We start from the raw sequence: 20,086 nt of genomic DNA on the forward strand, positions 1-20,086 counted from the left end.
TCAGGGTAAACCCTGATTTTAAAAAAAGGTTTAAATAAAAATAACAAGAAAAGGTTTTTCTGAAAATGTCAGGGTAGACCCTGATTTTCTTAGGGAATGAGGTTTTGTGAGAAAAATCGACATTAAGTTAATGGACGACACCTACCTAAGACCCCATATGGCTACTAGGGTTTTAAATTGATCAAGGCTAGACAAATCCCAAAAATTAATTATTGGTTTTAACCTAATTAATTTTAAAGTCGGCTAATCCTGATTAAATTAATTTTATGAACCCTAATTTAATTATCCTAAATTAATTCTAATTGTTTAAATTAAATTAACCTAATTGATTAAATCTAAACCTAATTAATTTTATACTAATTAAAATAATTATTAAACCTAAAACAAAATTATTTGAATAAAAAACAACTTTTGATTTTTAAAAAAAAAAGATTTTTAGTTGTATATAAAAAAGGCTTTTTTAAAAAAAGTTTTAAAATAAAAGCTTTATAGAAAAAGAAAAGAAAATAAAGAAACTATACAATTAAAAATAAAAAAAATTGAAAACCTGGCGTCCGGATCTTGTGTGGTAAGCCTGTGAAGCACCATGGTACGCCCTCGCTGCCAAAGGCGTTGGATGAGCCTGAAGATCGATCAAACGGCTGAGGGAGTGAGGAGCATCGCATCTGCATGGGTCATAACACACAGGATCTATATGTGTTTTAAATGAAAACGCGCGCGCATGCCAGCCAGTGGGGGGAGGACACGTATTCATCTTCTTCCCCCCTCTGTCGTCTAAAGTCTGAGATACTTTTACCTACGGACGAGGTTCGTAGCTATAAAACCTGCAATTACGAATACCACAAAAGCCACAAGAAAATATTTCGCAACCATGCCAACATGATCGTCCAAGCACCCTGAGTTCAAAGATACCTTTAATTTTTCCTAATTTCGCCTTAAATGCAAAACCCTAATTTGAAGCTCTTAAACCCTAACAATGGCGTTAGTCGCAAATACGCACAGAAACGTGATTAAAGCTCCAGAAAAGATCAACACATCATAACAAACATATATATGCAATTAGATTTCAATATGGATGCTTGAATTAACGTAATCGAATCAAATTAGAACTTTACAAACCGTGACTCGTAGGAGCTTGTTCTTGATGATTCAGGACCTGGTAAGGATCAGTATAGCTTCAAGGATGTCCAAGGAACGTGTTTGAATGATTATATCTCCTTGAATTGGACTGCAACTGGGAATTCGATGTTTGAGTTTTCTTGATTTTTGCAAGCTCGGTTAGGACTCTTGAGGCTGGGAAAAAACGCCCCTTCTAGGTCTGCAATCCTTATACTTATATAATGGAATGTATTAGGGTTGTTATTTTGATTTGAATCTTCAAGAATCACTAATTGGCAATCTTAAAAATATGATTCATGGATGTTTCTATATTAGGTCCAATTTCAATCTTTTATGACCAATATCCTATTGAACGAATTTGGTGCCAATTAATGCATATTTTGATAATTGATTCTGATTAAAATCAAAAGCAAATCAAATTTTCTTGTATTTTTTTAAATTATATGATTTATATTGCATTTTTCATGAATTAAATTAAAAAAAATCCCATATTAATCAATCATTCGTGGAAATTGAATTTGGGGCCTTGGATATGATAAGTATGAAGATTGGGCCAAGAAATATTGGGTTCCTTTGCAAAAAGATTCATTTTGGAGCCTTTTATTTCACATTTTTCCTCTCAAAATTATCCAACTTTGACAAGGCATATCTCCCTCAATTTTTAAGATATGGAGGAGTTCTAGGACTTTTTGGAAAGCTCAAGACGTCCTCTATAAGCCACTTTGGAACCTTTTTTCCATTTGGAGATTTTATCTTGATGATATGGGTTTTGACAAAAAACTGCTTTTGGTTGACTTTCAAAAAGGACCTATAATGTTTTGGCTCATATCTCCCAAATGAAGCATTTTTGGACTTGGCGTTAGAGAGAAAAAGTTGTAGAGGATTCAATTTCCTTCAAAATAGGCTTTGTTTGGGAAATTTCTGATGTTCCATGTGAAAGTTATGGCTGGTCAAAGTTTAGTTGACTTTTAGGTCAAAAAACCCTAATTTAGAAACTTTGAGTTTTGTTGATTTCTGAAATTTCTCTGATGAATCATGATCAACCCTTGATAAAATGATGAATGTTACTTAAAAATAAGGATATTAACCAAAAATCAGGAGTTTTGACTGTAATTTGACTATGGTTGACTTTTAGGTCAAACTAGTCGACTGTTGACTATTTGAGCCATTGATTGAGCAATCTTAAGAATCAAAGCTTGAAACTTGGCATGAGGATCCTTTGAATCATATGAGAGGCCATGAAATCCACCTGAGCAGGTGATTCATTTAAACTCTAAGCCAATGATACATTCTTAAGATGTGAGTTTTCAAGGTCTCCTGAACGATAGAAAAGAAGACATGCATAGCCGATAAAGTAGTCCATAGAGAAGCCATGGCTTTATCCTTCCTTGCTACACCCTCTTACTAAAAGGATTACCTGATCGACTAACGATCTGAGAGATTGAGGACATTCAAGGCATCATTTACCCTAGTAAGAGAAACATAAGCTTTCTATATTTCTTGTTGGTATGTATCCCACTAGAGCATGAGGATACAAATAATTTCCTCTAGCTGTTATTTCTCCTTGCATCGTTGTTTAGACATGAAGGCATCACAATGACCGCCATTGCCAATGGCCAAAACACTAGAAGTGCGTCGAGTATAAAATGAATGATTTGAAAACTCCTCATCGAAGGCCTCACCAATCATGTTGGCTAGATAAGATAAATCTTCTTTGGAGGTAGATACCTAGTGTTTTTTTGGATTACATGGACCCGACCTCGCCAACAGTTTTGGATCAAGTGCACCGGACATGAGAAACGAACACATAGGATCATTTAGAACACCTTCATTGGGCCCTAGGGGGAGGAGCATTGATTGAATTCTAAGTGTTCGAAGGTCCCATAACATCCGAAGTTGATCAAATTCCCCATCTTAGTAGGCAGATTGCTTCCTCATTCTTCGTTGAGTCTGCAAATAGTGATTAACAAATTAAGCGAATTACAAATAATCAAATTGAAAATCGAGGGAAAGATACATATTAAACTCACCAAAAATGACCTTTATCTCCTCCTTGGTGCAAGCATCCATTATTACCAAGCATGTTTCAATAAGTTGTTTCAAAATGTTTTTATGAAGCCACGCCTCGAGGAGTGGCGCCCCATGCATAACAAAACTCTTTGACAAAACATACTAATTGTATCTTAAGATAAAGATCCTTCTAAGAGAGATTTTCCTCCTTGTAGACATATAATCCATTCCCCATAAGGAAATGACCTTTTTTGTGGTACTTAGAAAACATATCGGTACACCGGTCTTTCACCCCGGTCACTACGGTGTATACCATTGCATGAGATTCTTTATGGAGAGGGACTACCAGGAAGAATCGATTTTCGAAATGCTTTTGGATCTCCAAAAACATTTTGAAAGTGTGAACAATCTACACTAGATTAATCAAACCACGACCTCGCACTTGGGCCGTAGAACTACATTGAAATTTGAATAGGTGGAAGGAAAGAGACAGAAAGAGTTTCCTCTTTTCATATTCGCACCAATGCTGGAGAACTTTATTATCCATAAAATTCACTCGGTGTAGCTACAAGGGAGAAACCATTAAGTGGTTCAAAACTTCTACTTCAAAGTTTTTAAAGGACAATAGAAATCCCATAATCAAGAAGGAATAGCACAATTGCCATACTCGCTACAAATTATCTTGTCTTCATCAGGAGTCAAGATGCCTTAATCTAAAGATGGACCTGCGTCCAGAAATTCTCTATCAATGCCACCCTCTCGAACAATGGTAGAGATAGTTGATGAAGAGAAATGGTTAACCCATAAGACAAAAGTATATTGTTTAGATTTTAGACTCATGACGAACACTAATTTATTCAAGTACAGAATGGAAAGGCGCTGCAGAAAATATAGGTAACAAAGAAGCAAAGATAACACCTCAAAAAAATGCAAAACTGACTATTCAAAAATTGTGTATTAAGTTACTATAAGTAATGAACCCTATATATGCTCTAGATCGCCTCAACAAGAAACTCAAGTGTTTCAAATCCCAATGTTCATAATAATGGGATCTACAAAAATACGTCTGAAGCACGGGAAACATTAAAGGTGTGGGTTCCCAAGATCACTAATGTAATTATGACGCCGACTCTGTGCATATTATTAATTCCAACTGGGAAAGTGCATATTTCACAAAAAAGACTGGCAATAAGATAACACTAACATAGAACACCCAACCTGACTCCATTGGTTTAAATCATAATTAAATCCCTTTACCTTCCACTTTATCAATCTCCATGATAACACCTGGATGTCTTTGATACAGTTTCTTTTACATCGCTTTGAGGGCATGAATTTTGAGATTCAACTAAGATTCCCGCAAACATAAGGGCATGAATTTTGAGATTCAACTAAGATTTCCATTCTAACTAAGTTGTCTCTACTTGGAATTTTGTTTTGCCAAATTCTCCATGCTAGCACTGAGACTTTTAGTGGGATGATTTTGTTCCAAATAGCCGCCAACTCCTATTTTCTCCTATGTGGGTCACTAACCCCTCCATGATCACAGAATAGGCTTCTTTAACCAAATATACATTCTTATAGAACTTCCACTTGTATTTGACATAATCCCTCAATGAAATTCTCAGGATCATTTATTTAATCTCCTCCTCACTCTTGATGTTTTCCCCGTCTAGTCTACTATCCCAATCGCCATTCCAAACCAAGCTCCCACTCCTAATTGCCCCCTCTCACTAATTTTTTTTCTTTAGATAACCTATACATAATCAAGGTATTTATTCTTTATACTCCTCCCTTCCATCCAAGAGTCCTCCCATAATGATATTTTTGTTCCGTCACCGGCGTCTTTAGCTAAGCTATTTTCAATCCAATGTTTTCTAAAGCTTTTTTCCTCTTTGTCTAACAATTGCATATATCTCCACCATAGGGGGCTAAGTTTATCAATCTTAGCTCCACCACACTCATTCCCCCACACTTACACTCCCAAATTCCAACCCACAAACCTATTCTTCTCTGTAAGAAACCTCCACTTCCACTTTCCTAACAACACTAAATTAAAAGCCTTTAAGTATTTTATACCCAACCCTTCTTCTTCCTTTTTCCGACATATCTTGCCCCACTGAACCCAATTCACTTTCCTCCGGTCCAATTTACCCACCCCATACAAAATCTTAAATTAAGATTCCAGCTTTAAGATAATACCTGGCAGAGCCTTAAAAAAAGAAAGATAATAGACTAGTAGCAAGAATAATACTAACTTTAAAAGGATAATATGACCATCGATTGAGAGATGTTTATTATAGAGTTGTCAAAATGGGCTACCTGGTCCTAAACGGGTGGGCCTTGGCGGGCCTTGGGGTTTTTAGGGCTGGATCCAAAAAAAACCTGTAGAAATATGGGTTCGAGAATTACTACTCGAGCTTGACCCTAGATGGGCTTCGGGCTACCCGATCCTAAACGGGCTTTTTATTTTAAAAAATTAAAATAAAAACCCATAATATTTATTATAAATAAAATTAAGAATTATATCATTTTAAACATAATACATTTTTAAGTACTATATTGTCTTTTATAAATATTATAATGTGTTTTTTAAATACAATGTATGTCTAAATTGTATAAAATGTACTTGGATATTTAACATAAGAAAAAAGAGTTCCTCCCAAGACACCAATCTATCTCTCACTATGTCAATCACCGATTTCCAAACAACCTCCCTACGATGGTTACCTCTAATAGGGTTCCCTAAATATTTGAAAATAGTTCCTCCCACCTTATAGTTGAGACGCGATGCCGCTTTCTCCAACGATTATAATATGGGATAATTTCACCTCCCCATTTCTAAACATGTCTCCATCAAATAGAGTCCTATGAACGTTGTTGACCATCACTAGATTAAGACCTTCCACTACTATTAAAAATAAGAAAGGGGACAAGGGATCCCCTTGTCACAATCCTCTCCCCATCGAAATTTCTTATGTAGGACTTCCGTTTAACAATACTGAAACAGATAATATTCGCAAGCATTCATTAATCCACTTTCTCCATTTTACATGAAACACCATCCTCTCCATGATATAGCTGAGAAATTTTCAGTCCACTGAATCATATGCCTTTTCTGAAGCCCGTTAGAATAATAGAATTTCTTGTTTCCTCCTCTTAGTCTCGTCGACCAACTCGTTGGCGATAAGCGTACAATCTGACACCCTTCCAAAAATACAAATTGAGATTCTACTATCACTTTATGCACCACTTTATTTAACCTTAATAATCTCTGAATAAATTTAAAGAATTGAGCTCTAAAACCATTCGAACCAAGATCATTATCCTACTAATGGCAATAAACGCATCATGCACTTTAACATATGTGAGAATATTAGTAAGCATGCATTTGGACCTCTTCAATTACACTATGTTTGGTTTGCATGAATGATGAAGGAGAGAAAGTGTATGGATGGAAGGCACACACATCAAAAAATCTTCCTCTATTTGTTTCAACAGAACCATGACAATGGAAAGAAAGTTTCACGGGACCCACACGTAAAATTATTTCGACTCAAAAGTAGACAGAAAGTGTTTTTTTACTGCTGTTCCAGTTTTATCCTTATGTATACATAAAATGTTTATATTATAAATAATTAAAAAATGAATTCTTTACTTAACATAATAGTGGAAAATATTTATATAACATATATGCATATTAATATTATTAATATTAATACATTAACGTAGATGCATTTATATATTGTTGAGAATATATTATTAAAAAAAACAATATATCATTTATTTTATCATAAGGATATTTATGTCATTTCATAAATATACATCTTTCTTTCCTCTCACTTTCTATTCACTCTCACTAATACCAAACAACTAAAAAATCATCTTACTTTCTTTTTACATTCTTTTCATTTTCATTCCTTAAATATTCTTTCTTTTTTCTTTCTTTCCCCTTACTTTTTTATCTAATCCAAACATAGCTTTAGAGATCATATCCTCTGTTAATCCATTAGGAGGACATTTATTATCAACATTAAAAATTGAATTGAAATGAATAACATATTGATTTTCAATCTCCACAAAATTAGTAATAACCTCATGCCATTTGATTTTATCCTTCTCATATCAAAAGATCTCATAACTTTCAAAGCCTAGTCTTGAACAACCATGGCATTTTTCTCTTACTCCATCAAAGAATAAATGATGGAATCAAAATAATAATGATCATATCTCAAACATAATTCCTTATCACTCAGAATTAGGTAGACACAAATAAGCAATATATCAACTTTCATTTATTTTGTTCATGTAAACATAGCAAACATGTGCATAAATAAATAAACTAGATTTGAATACATGTAATTTATAAAGCTATCATATTGAATATTTAGGTGATTGATCAGCATGGAAAAGACCAAAGTGTTTTTCAGATTCTGCACCAGGCTTCTGATATTCATCAAACATAGCAAACAAATAAGTCTCAATATCTTGACCAGGTTTAGCTGGAGTCCCTTTACCACCATTAACATGAGCAATGAGATTAGTATAATATGCTCCAGCATTCTCAATTGAGGCTCCATCTCCACCTGCAGATGGCCATCCACTCTCAGACACAACAATTTTCAAATTCGAGCCTCCGACTTTGGCAAGAGCGGCATATATTGCATCCAGTTGTGCATCAAAGAGGTTTTGGTACCCAACATCATTGTTTCCTGATTGCTTAAAAAGAGCATAATCAAGAGAAATATCTTTCGTATTACCAATATAAGCAAAATATGGATACACATTTGCAAGAAGCGGTGCACCACTCTCCACGAGAAAACTAACTACTTGCGTCATATATGAAGTTGAAGCTTCGTTAAATGCTCCTGCAGAAAGAGGATACGAACTTCCTAACAAACCCATGTATATAACCGTTGAAACCTTTATTTGAGATTTTAGGTTAGCAGATGCTAGTGCTGAATCAATGTTCTTCATTGCAAGGGGAACAGATTGTGCTATTTCATTATTAGCAGGATCTATTTCGTTTCCAACACCAATGTACTTGAACTTGACATCTTTAGAGAATTTTACGATATTGTTTTGAACCCAAGCATTAGCGGTTGAAATATCATTGGCAATTGATTTGATGTCTTCATTTGCGACACCGATCATAAGTTCGATGTTGGAACCTTTTAAAGCCTCCAAGGTTGCTTGATCTGGATTGAAGATTCCCATTCTTCCAAACTTTTTGGTTTGGAAAAGCTTTATTACTTGATCTTTTGGAGGCAAGTTGTCTGCTACTTGTCCATAGCATACTCCTATTGTTTGTGCTGCATTTGAGAAATATAATAATATAGTTAAATATGTTTGTGATCTTTGCGTAATTGAAATAGTTTAATTGATATATATATATATATATATATATATATATATATATATATATATATATATATATATATATATATATATATATATATATATATATATATATATATATTAACAGATTTATAATAAAATAGTTTTACAGTGTCTTTCATTGTAAAAACCCAATCATTAGTTATGATTTGACAGAATACCATAAGCCATTTGTTAGTGGAAAATTATTTTGAACAGTAGTTACATATTCTATTTTCTCTAATTGATATATAAAGTCACCTTTTAAAAAAAAAATAGTTGAGGAAGACTATCATACAAAATTAAGATCAAAGAAGATGTATACCTCTTACTGATGCATCCAACCCAATAAGCACAACGAGTAAGAAATCATATTAGTTTGTAAAGATAAATATATTATCGAAAAGACAAAAAGACTTCGACTAGAAGGAAAAAATGGAAATGATATATATATTTTTTAATATTGAGTTCTAATTTCTTTGAGTTTTCACAACTAACCCATTGTCTTTATATATACATGAAATCCCCTGTCAATAATATCTCGATTATTACATTTGAATCTAAATATTTATTGTATAATCATGTTTTTTTATAAAGGTTGATTAATTAACTATCCAATTTTGGTAAATTATTATTTTTGTGTTTATTCTTTAAAAAGATTATGTATAATGGATAATGGCATAATTATGTTTTTTTATTCATGTTTGGATATAAAAAAATAATAATAAATTACGTCATTACTCATTATTTTAAATAACTTTTTAAGAATTATTTGTTTGTATAAATAATATTTATAAATATCCATGTTTAAATTATTTTGTTCTGGTAAGTTATTATAACTTTAAATATTTATCATCAACTTAGTATTTGTCTATAACAATTAACTTAGTACAATATAATTTTAAATAACAATTAAGTTAATAAATAGTATTAATATATCAATTTAAATATTTTAAATTATTTTGATTTGGAATTTAACCTTTATTACCTTTATACTTAAATTTTTAATTGTATAAGTTAGTATATATTTATCAACAATTAATTTTTTTCTATAAAAAACACATCAAATTATCTTTATAATAAATAGGAAAAATACATTAACAGCAATATTATAAAGTAAAAAATAAAATAGAAATTAAAATTGATCAACTTTTACTCTGCAAGAATAAATAAAGTTGTTTTCTTCCCTCTCTTCCATTTCCAACCTTCCATTTATACGTAATTACTCATTATCTTAGATAACTTTTTAAGAATTATTTGTTTGTATAAATAATATTTATAAATATCCATGTTTAAATTATTTTGTTCTGGTAAGTTATTATAACTTTAAATATTTATCATCAACTTTTTTTTGGAAGAAAATTTATCATCAACTTAGTATTTGTCTATACATATTAAGTTAGTACAATATAATTTTAAATAACAATTAAGTTAATAAATAGTATTTATATATCAATTAAAACATTTTAAATTATTTTTATTTGGTATTTAACCTTTATTACCTTTATACTTAAATTTTTAATAGTATAAGTTAGTATATATTTGTCAACAATTTTTTTTTCTATAAAAGACACATCAAATTATGTTTATAATAAATAAATAAATAAATAATAAAATAGAAATTATAAAAAATTATAAAAATAAAATTATAATAAAATAGAAATTAAAACTGATCAAGTTTTACTCCCTTGCAAGAATAAATAAAGTCCCTTGTTTTCTTCTCTCTCTTCCATTTTCAGCCTTCCATTTATAGAAACTATCATGTTTTTTTATTGCATTCTTTTAATATAATGAAAATTTGAATTAATAGTTTTATGTAAAAAATTCTAATCAATATTTTTCCCTATTTTGTAATATTTGATTTGGTTCTAGAATTATTATCATGGATTAAAAATAAAACATGTGACTATTTGATTTTGTTTAATTTTGTTGTGGCTTAAATTTATGTAGCCATAATATATTTGTTAAACAATCATGACAATTTTCTCTTACTCAATCAAAAAATAAATGATGGAATCAAAAACATAATGGTCATATATCCTAAACACAATTCCTTATCACTCACAATTAGGTAGACGCATCTAAGCAATATATCAACTTTCATTTATTTTGTTCATGTAAACATAGCAAACATGTGCATAAATAAATAAACTAGATTTCAATACATGTAATTTTTAAAGCTATCATATTGAATATTTAGGTGATTGATCAGCATGGAAAAGACCAAAGTGTTTTTCAGATTCTGCACCAGGCTTCTGATATTCATCAAACATAGCAAACAAATAAGTCTCAATATCTTGACCAGGTTTAGCTGGAGTCCCTTTACCACCATTAACATGAGCAATGAGATTAGTATAATATGCTCCAGCATTCTCAATTGAGGCTCCATCTCCACCTGCAGATGGCCATCCACTCTCAGACACAACAATTTTCAAATTCGAGCCTCCGACTTTGGCAAGAGCGGCATATATTGCATCCAGTTGTGCATCAAAGAGGTTTTGGTACCCAACATCATTGTTTCCTGATTGCTTAAAAAGAGCATAATCAAGAGAAATATCTTTCGTATTACCAATATAAGCAAAATATGGATACACATTTGCAAGAAGCGGTGCACCACTCTCCACGAGAAAACTAACTACTTGCGTCATATATGAAGTTGAAGCTTCGTTAAATGCTCCTGCAGAAGGAGGATACGAACTTCCTAACAAACCCATGTATATAACAGTTGAAACCTTTATTTGAGATTTAAGGTTAGCAGATGCTAGTGCTGAATCAATGTTCTTCATTGCAAGGGGAACAGATTGTGCTATATCATTATTAGCAGGATCTATTTCGTTTCCAACACCAATGTACTTGAACTTGACATCTTTAGAGAATTTTACGATATTGTTTTGAACCCAAGCATTAGCGGCTGAAATATCATTGGCAATTGATTTGATGTCTTCATTCGCGACACCGATCACAAGTTCGATGTTGGAACCTTTTAGAGCTTCCAAGGTTGCTTGATCTGGATTGAAGATTCTCATTCTTCCAAACTTTTTGGTTTGGAAAAGCTTTATTACTTGATCTTTTGGAGGCAAGTTGTCTGCTACTTGTCCATAGCATACTCCTATTGTTTGTTGGGCTGCATTTGAGAAAAATATAATATAGTTAAAGATAATTGTGATGAGAAAATAGTATACAACTCAGCATAAAATAATTTTACACTATAAACAATCACCAATTTGTATTTCGTCAAATCACATTTTTATTTTAAAATTATTTTAATAACATGATTAGACGATTGGTTTTATTTTTGAAGACTATAACAGAAAATAAAGATAAAAAAATGTATACCTGTTACTGATGCATCCAACCCAATAAGCACAAAAAATAAGAACAAGAAAATCATATTAATTTGTAATGAAAAATGTACTATTAATAAGATAAAAGGACTTGACTAGAAAAAAACGATGGAAATGATTTTTTTTAATATTGAGAGTGATTTGATTGATGAGTTTTCGCAACTAATCCAGTCTATTTATATAGACAATTAGTGTAAGTTAATATTGATGAAATCCTTTGTAAATAATATCTCAATCATATTTGATTCTAAATATTAATTGTGTAATCATGTTTTTTATAAGATAGTTTATCTTTTAAAAAGATAGTTTTTTTTTTGGTAAATAATATCCCGATCATTATATTTATTCTAAATATTAATTGTGTAATCATCTTTTTTTACAAGATAGTTTATCTTTTACAAAGATTCTAAGTCCAATGTCCGGTTTTGAACTTTTGGTAAATTATTATTTTTGTGTTTATCTTTTAAAAATATAGTTTATTTTTGGAAAATAATATCTCAATCATTACATTCGATTCTAAATATTAATTTTGTAATCATATTTTTTACAAGATAGTTTATCTTTTCCAAAGATTCTAAGTTCAATGTCATTTTTGGACTTTTGATAAATTATTATTTTTGTGTTTTTCATTTAAAAAGATAGTTTATTTTTGGAAAATAATATCTCAATCATTACATTTGATTCTAAATATTAATTGTGTAATCATATTTTTTAAGATTGTTTATCTTTTACAAAGATTCTAAGTCCAATGTCTACTTTTAGACTTTTGGTAAATTATTATTTTTGTGTTTATCTTTTAAAAATATGGTTTATTTTTGAGAAATAATATCTCAATTATTACATTTGATTCTAAATAGAGAAAAAGAGATATGCACTGACGACATAGTAAAATATTTTTACACTGTCAACCAATCACAAACAAATATCTAGTTAAAACATAATTTTAATTTAAAAAAACTAATATGACATGACAAGTGTAAAATTTTTGATTGGTTGTATGTGTAAAGTTAGTTTATACTGTCAGTGCACTACCTTTAAACTCTTCTAAATATTAATTGTGTAATCATATTTTTTACAAGATAGTTTATCTTTTACAAAGATTCTAAGTCTAGTGTCCAGTTTTGGACTTTTGGGAAATTATTATTTTTGTGTTTATCTTTTAAAAAGATAGTTTATTTTTGGGAAATTTTAGATACATTATTTTTGTGTTTATCCTTTTCTGTCTTCCATTCTCAACCTTCCATTTATATCTAAAAATACTTGAAAATACAATAAATTATTAGACTAAGACAGGGCCTGACTTTTTAGAGGCCCACAGCAAATAACAAGAAAGGACCACTAAAAAATTTTAATTATACATAATACTAATATTGCTAATTTTTAATATATTATTATAAAATAAATTTAATAATTTATCTTTTTATAAAAAAACATCAATAATTTAAATTAAATTTCGCTTATTTTTTTTTCGATATTGGAAGAGTGGAAGTTGTTAGTAGTAACTACATAAAGATAAGTTTTTTTGTTGTTTTGTGACACTTTGGTAAACCGACAAAATTTATTGCAATTGATATATTCGTTTGAAAAAAGTTGAATTAATTAAATATTTATAATACCTTATAAATATTGTGTTAGGTTAAACTAACTTAAATCAAGTTGTTTTAAATTTATTAAATTAATTTATTATTCATATATTCATAAGAATTAATTAAAAATAACACTAATATCTATTTTTTAAAATATTTTTTTATAAAAATGAAATCAAACCAGTAATAATTATATACCACTAATAATTATATAACTATGGTAGTATTTCTTATAATTTAATCATATAATAAACTTTTGAATATTTAATTATATACCACTAATAATTATATAACTATGGTAGTATTTCTTATAATTTAATCATATAAGAAACTTTTGAATATTTAATTATAAAAAATAAATATTATCTAAAATTTATTTTTTGAAAAGTTAATAGAATTAATATTGTATGCTGTATATAATAATAAAAAGTACTCCCTCCGTTTCTTTTTAAGTGTCGTTTTAGAAAAAAAAATTGTTCCTATTTAAGTGTCGTTTTATAATTTAATGTTATAATTTGTCATTTATACCCTTGTTTTCTCAATAACTCCACCTCAAATTTTTCAATTAGTTATTGGAAAAAGAGAGTGAATGATTGAATTTATTTGGAAAGAGAAAAATAAATAAGGGTATAATAAGAAAAGTAACTCTAATAATTCACTATCTTGGTTGAAGAGTTTTTTGCTAAAACGACACTTAAAAAGAAAGTGAGGGAGTATTAGAAATCAATGCAATTATTTAGTTAATATATGCATTTCCAAGGTACAGTCCGTAGGTTGAATGCTTGTTCCAAAATAAACAATTAATGAAATAAAAATTTGCTGCAAGGCTTGAACTCATAACATCCATTAAGAACTAAACAGTTCCTACCGCTGCATCATAATGAATATACACTAATATTAGAAAATAAAATATATATAATATTTTTTCAGTACCATTCATTAAGTCCAGACCACAAATTTTGAGGCTCTCTTTTCTTGAGGCTCTAGGCTGTGGGCCTGTTTGCCCAAACTCAGAGCTGGTCCTGAAGACATTATGCGATTTAAGTTTGTTAAAATTTTTAAATATTATATAATATATTAGTTGTGTAAATATTACTTTTGTGTAATTGTTACACTTGATTCTAAATATTAATTGTGTAATTAAGTTTTTCACAAGAATTTTGTTTGATTAATTAGTTGTCCAGATTTGGTAAATTATTACTTTTGTGCTTATTCTTTAAAAAGATAGTGGATAATGGATAATGACATAATTATGTTTAAATTATTTTCTTCTAAGTTAGTAATAGGGACGAAGGAGCATGTGTCCCCCACTTACTTAATTTTTTCCTAAAAATTATTTAATAATTTATATTATTTTCACTAAAAATAAAATATTGCCCATCTTAGATATTTTTCAAATAGTAATAGAAATTAGGAAATATATTATAAAGATAACTTGATTTGTTGATAAATATATACTAACTTATACTATTAAAAATTGTTAAATATATACTGACTTATACTATTAAAAATTCGAAATTAGAAAATATATATTATAAAGATAACTTGATTTGTTGATAAATATATACTAACTTATACTATTAGAAATTAGAAAATAAATTATTGATAAATATATACTAACTTATATTATTAAAAATTTAAATATAAAGGTTAAATACCAAATCAAAATTTAAAATATTTTAATTATTATATAAATACTATTTATTAACTTAATTGTTATTTAAATTTATATTGTACTAACCTAATTGGTATAGATAAATAATAAGTTGATGATAAATATTTATAGTTATAATAACTTACCAGAACAAAATATTTAAAAATGGATCTTTATAAATATTATTTATACAAACAAATAATTCATAAAAAAATTATTTAAGATAGTGAATAATGACGTAACTTATTCTATTTTTGTTATGGCCAAACTTGAATTGAAAAACATGATTATGCCATTATTCTTTATCCACTATCTGATTTACCAAAATTGGACAACTAATTACACACACAAAATTCTTGTGAAAAGCATAATTGTACTATTAATATATGTAATAATTGAGATATTATTGACAAAATATTTAATCAAATACTAACATACTCATTGTATATTGATAAGAGTTTTGACATAAAAATATTAATTTAAATTTGAATTATTTTAAAAGAATACAATAAAAAACTTTAAAAAAATACCTAACATAACTCTAAAAAAGAAATTACCATTCACATTTTTAATAATAATAAAATACTAAATACAAAATCAAAATATAATAATTTATGATTAAATAGATATTTTATTTCAACATTTAAAATAAAATAATAATATTTTAATCTAACAATTACATTTTTATGTTATTTTTGAAATAATTATGTACATATTCAATTAAAAAATCTATCATCCTTTTAAACTCAAAACTAATATATAAATAAATATAATATTTAAAATTTTCAACAAACTTAAATCTCATCTGTTAAAGTGCATGTCTTAGTCTAGTTTGTTGTATTTTCAAGTTTTTTTAGTTAAAAAGATAGTGGATAATGGATAATGGCATAATCATGTTTTTTAATTCAAGTTTGGCATAATCATGTTTTTGGCTATAACAAAAATAGAATAAATTACGTCATTACTCATTATCTTAAATAACTTTTTATTGAATTATTTGTTTGTATAAATAATATTTGTAAAGATCCATTTTTAAATTATTTTTTCTAGTAAGTTATTATAATTATAAATATTCTTCATCAACTTATTATTTGTCTATACCAACTAAGTTAGTACAATATAAATTTAAATAACAATTAAGTTAATAAATAGTATTTATATAAAATTAAATTATTTTAAATTATTTTGATTTGGTATTTAACCTTATATTATCTTTAGATTTAAATTTTTAATAGTATAAGTTAGTATATATTTATCAACAATTTATTTTTTCTATGAAAAACATATCAAGTTATTTTTATAATAAATACAAAAATGCATTTAATAACAAAATTATAAAGTAAAAAATAAAATAGAAATTAAAATTGATCAAGTTTTACTCCCTTGCAAGAATAAATAAAGTCCCTTGTTTTCTTCCCACTCTTCCATTTCCAGCCTTCAATTTAAAGAAACTATCGTGTTTTTTTTTTAGTGCATTCTTTTAATATAATGCAAATTTGAACTAATAGTTTTATGTAAAAAATTCTAATCAATATTTTTCCCTATTTTGTAATATTTGATTTGGTTCTAAAATTCTTATCATGAATTAAAAATAAAACATGTGACTATTTGATTTTGTTTAATTTTGTTGTGGTTTAAACTTATGTAGCCATAATATATTTGTTAAAATGAGTATTTTTTGTTTACATGAATTACTTATATAAATATATATTTTCCTCATTATATTAAGGAACTATAACTAATATATAATTGATAACAATTATATAAGTTTAAGAAATTTAAATAAATATTGATTATGTTTTGATTATTAGTAGAAAAATACTTTTTAATCTCACGAGAAATTTATCATAAATTATGTATTAAATTGTATGATTGTTATTTATATATGGTGGATAATAAAATTATTAAATCATTAATAAATATATTTATAATTATCATAAAATAATAAACATGTAATAATATGTAGTCATATAGTTGAGAAATTTTCAGTCCACTGAATCATATGCCTTTTCCGAAGCCTGTTAGAATAATAGAGTTTCTCGTTTTCAACATTTAGTCTCGTCGACCAACTCGTTGGCGATAAGCGTACAATCTGACACCCTTCCAAAAATACAAATTGGGATTCTACTATCACTTTATGCACCACTTTATTTAACCTTAATAATCTCTGAATAAATTTAAAAGAATTGAGCTCTAAAACCATTCGAACCAAGACCATTATCCTACTAATGGCAATAAACGCATCATGCACTTTAACATATGTGAGAATATTAGTAAGCATGCATTTGGACCTCTTCAATTACACTATGTTTGGTTTGCATGAATGATGAAGGAGAGAAAGTGTATGGATGGAAGGCACACACATAAAAAAATCTTCCTCTATTTGTTTCAACAGAAACATGACAATGGAAAGAAAATTTTGCGGGACCCACACGTAAAATTATTTCGACTCAAAAGTAGACAAAAAGTGTTTTTTTACTGCTGTTCCAGTTTTATCCTTATGTATACATAAAATATATATTATAAATAATTAAAAAATAATTCTTTATTTAACATAATAGTAAAAAATATTTATATTTATATAGCATATATGCATATTAATATTAATACATTAACTAGATGCATTTATGTATTGTTAAGAATATATTATTAAAAAAAATCAATATATCATTTATTTTATTATAAAGATATTTATGTCATTTCATAAATATACATCTTTCTTTCCTCTCACTTTCTATTCACTCTCACTAATACCAAACAACTAAAAAATCATCTTTATCTAATCTAAACATAGCCTTAGAGATCGTATCCTCTATTAATTCATTATGAGGACATTTACTATCAACATTAAAAATTGAATTGAAATGAATAACATATTGATTTTCAATCTCCACAAAATTAGTAATAACCTCATGCCATTTGATTTTATCTTTCTCATATCAAAATATCTCATAACTTTCAAAGCCTAGTCTCGAACAACCATGGCATTTTTCTCTTACTCCATCAAAGAATAAATGATGGAATCAAAATAATAATGATCATATCTCAAACACAAATAAGCAATATATCAACTTTCATTTATTTTGTTCATGTAAACATAGCAAACATGTGCATAAATAAATAAACTAGATTTGAATACATGTAATTTATAAAGCTATCATATTGAATATTTAGGTGATTGATCAGCATGGAAAAGACCAAAGTGTTTTTCAGATTCTGCACCAGGCTTCTGATATTCATCAAACATAGCAAACAAATAAGTCTCAATATCTTGACCAGGTTTAGCTGGAGTCCCTTTACCACCATTAACATGAGCAATGAGATTAGTATAATATGCTCCAGCATTCTCAATTGAGGCTCCATCTCCACCAGCAGATGGCCATCCACTCTCAGACACAACAATTTTCAAATTCGAGCCTCCGACTTTGGCAAGAGCGGCATATATTGCATCCAGTTGTGCATCAAAGAGGTTTTGGTACCCAACATCATTGTTTCCTGATTGCTTAAAAAGAGCATAATCAAGAGAAATATCTTTCGTATTACCAATATAAGCAAAATATGGATACACATTTGCAAGAAGCGGTGCACCACTCTCCACGAGAAAACTAACTACTTGCGTCATATATGAAGTTGAAGCTTCGTTAAATGCTCCTGCAGAAGGAGGATACGAACTTCCTAACAAACCCATGTATATAACCGTTGAAACCTTTATTTGAGATTTTAGGTTAGCAGATGCTAGTGCTGAATCAATGTTCTTCATTGCAAGGGGAACAGATTGTGCTATATCATTATTAGCAGGATCTATTTCGTTTCCAACACCAATGTACTTGAACTTGACATCTTTAGAGAATTTTACGATATTGTTTTGAACCCAAGCATTAGCGGCTGAAATATCATTGGCAATTGATTTGATGTCTTCATTTGCGACACCGATCATAAGTTCGATGTTGGAACCTTTTAGAGCCTCCAAGGTTGCTTGATCTGGATTGAAGATTCTCATTCTTCCAAAATTTTTGGTTTGGAAAAGCTTTATTACTTGATCTTTTGGAGGCAAGTTGTCTGCTACTTGTCCATAGCATACTCCTATTGTTTGTGCTGCATTTGAGAAATATAATAATATAGTTAAATATGTTTATGATCTTTGCGTAATTGAAAGAGTTTAATTGATATATATATATATATATATATATATATATATATATATATATATATATATATATATATATATATATATATATATATATATATTAACAGATTTATAATAAAATAGTTTTACGGTGTCTTTCATCGTAAAAACCCAATCATTAGTTATGATTTGACAGAATACCATAGGTCATTTGTTAGTGTAAAATTATTTTGCAAAGTAGTTACATATTCTATTTTCTCTAATTGATATATAAAGTCCCCTTTTAAAAAAAATAGTTGAGGAACACTATCATACAAAATTAAGATCAAAGAAGATGTATACCTGTTACTGATGCATCCAACCCAATAAGCACAACGAGTAAGAACAAGAAAATCATATTAGTTTGTAAAGATAAATGTATTATTGAAAAGACAAAAAGACTTGACTAGAAGAAAAAAAATGGAAATGATATATATATTTTTTAATATTGAGTGTTTTGATTTCTTTGAGTTTTCACAACTAATCTATTGTCTTTATATATACATGAAATCCCTTGTCAATAATATCTCGATTATTACATTTGAATCTAAATATTAATTGTATAATCATGTTTTTTTACAAAGGTTGATTAATTAATTATCCAGTTTTGGTAAATTATTATTTTTGTGTTTATTCTTTAAAAAGATTATGGATAATGGCATAATTATGTTTTTTAATTCATGTTTGGATATAAAAAATAATAATAAATTACGTCATTACTCATTATCTTAAATAACATTTTAAGAATTATTTGTTTTTATAATTAATATTTATAAATATCCATGTTTAAATTATTTTGTTTTGGTAAGTTATTATAACTTTAAATATTTAT

General features: G+C 28.3%; 3 protein-coding genes across 3 annotated transcripts; all 3 read right to left on the bottom strand.

Moving 5' to 3' along the window:
• Positions 1-7,432: 7,432 nt before the first annotated feature.
• On the bottom strand, positions 7,433-9,007 carry LOC131605236 (glucan endo-1,3-beta-glucosidase-like). The gene is made up of 2 exons (XM_058877616.1): positions 9,004-9,007; positions 7,433-8,441 (listed from the first exon to the last, which is right to left on the bottom strand). The coding sequence occupies exons 1-2, from the start codon at positions 9,005-9,007 to the stop codon at positions 7,504-7,506; spliced, it is 942 nt and encodes a 313-aa protein (XP_058733599.1). The 3' UTR covers positions 7,433-7,503.
• A 1,578-nt stretch (positions 9,008-10,585) lies between these two features.
• Positions 10,586-11,974, bottom strand: LOC131607107 (glucan endo-1,3-beta-glucosidase-like). The gene is made up of 2 exons (XM_058879144.1): positions 11,842-11,974; positions 10,586-11,629 (listed from the first exon to the last, which is right to left on the bottom strand). The coding sequence occupies exons 1-2, from the start codon at positions 11,894-11,896 to the stop codon at positions 10,689-10,691; spliced, it is 996 nt and encodes a 331-aa protein (XP_058735127.1). The 5' UTR covers positions 11,897-11,974; the 3' UTR covers positions 10,586-10,688.
• A 6,231-nt stretch (positions 11,975-18,205) lies between these two features.
• LOC131605237 (glucan endo-1,3-beta-glucosidase-like) lies at positions 18,206-19,612 on the bottom strand. The gene is made up of 2 exons (XM_058877618.1): positions 19,558-19,612; positions 18,206-19,184 (listed from the first exon to the last, which is right to left on the bottom strand). The coding sequence occupies exons 1-2, from the start codon at positions 19,610-19,612 to the stop codon at positions 18,247-18,249; spliced, it is 993 nt and encodes a 330-aa protein (XP_058733601.1). The 3' UTR covers positions 18,206-18,246.
• Positions 19,613-20,086: the final 474 nt, after the last annotated feature.

Source organism: Vicia villosa, linkage group LG5, assembly GCF_029867415.1.
Source record: "Vicia villosa cultivar HV-30 ecotype Madison, WI linkage group LG5, Vvil1.0, whole genome shotgun sequence".
Classification (NCBI taxonomy): domain Eukaryota; kingdom Viridiplantae; phylum Streptophyta; class Magnoliopsida; order Fabales; family Fabaceae; genus Vicia; species Vicia villosa.

Bases quoted from the DNA above. Each gene is read 5' to 3' on its own strand.
- LOC131607107 (XM_058879144.1), bottom strand. From the start codon at position 11,896: ATGATTTTCTTGTTCTTATTTTTTGTGCTTATTGGGTTGGATGCATCA. The intron at 11,630-11,841 runs GTATACATTTTT...TCTCAAATGCAG, and splicing joins GTTGGATGCATCAGTAACAG to CCCAACAAACAATAGGAGTA.
- LOC131605237 (XM_058877618.1), bottom strand. From the start codon at position 19,612: ATGATTTTCTTGTTCTTACTCGTTGTGCTTATTGGGTTGGATGCATCA. The intron at 19,185-19,557 runs GTATACATCTTC...TCTCAAATGCAG, and splicing joins GTTGGATGCATCAGTAACAG to CACAAACAATAGGAGTATGC.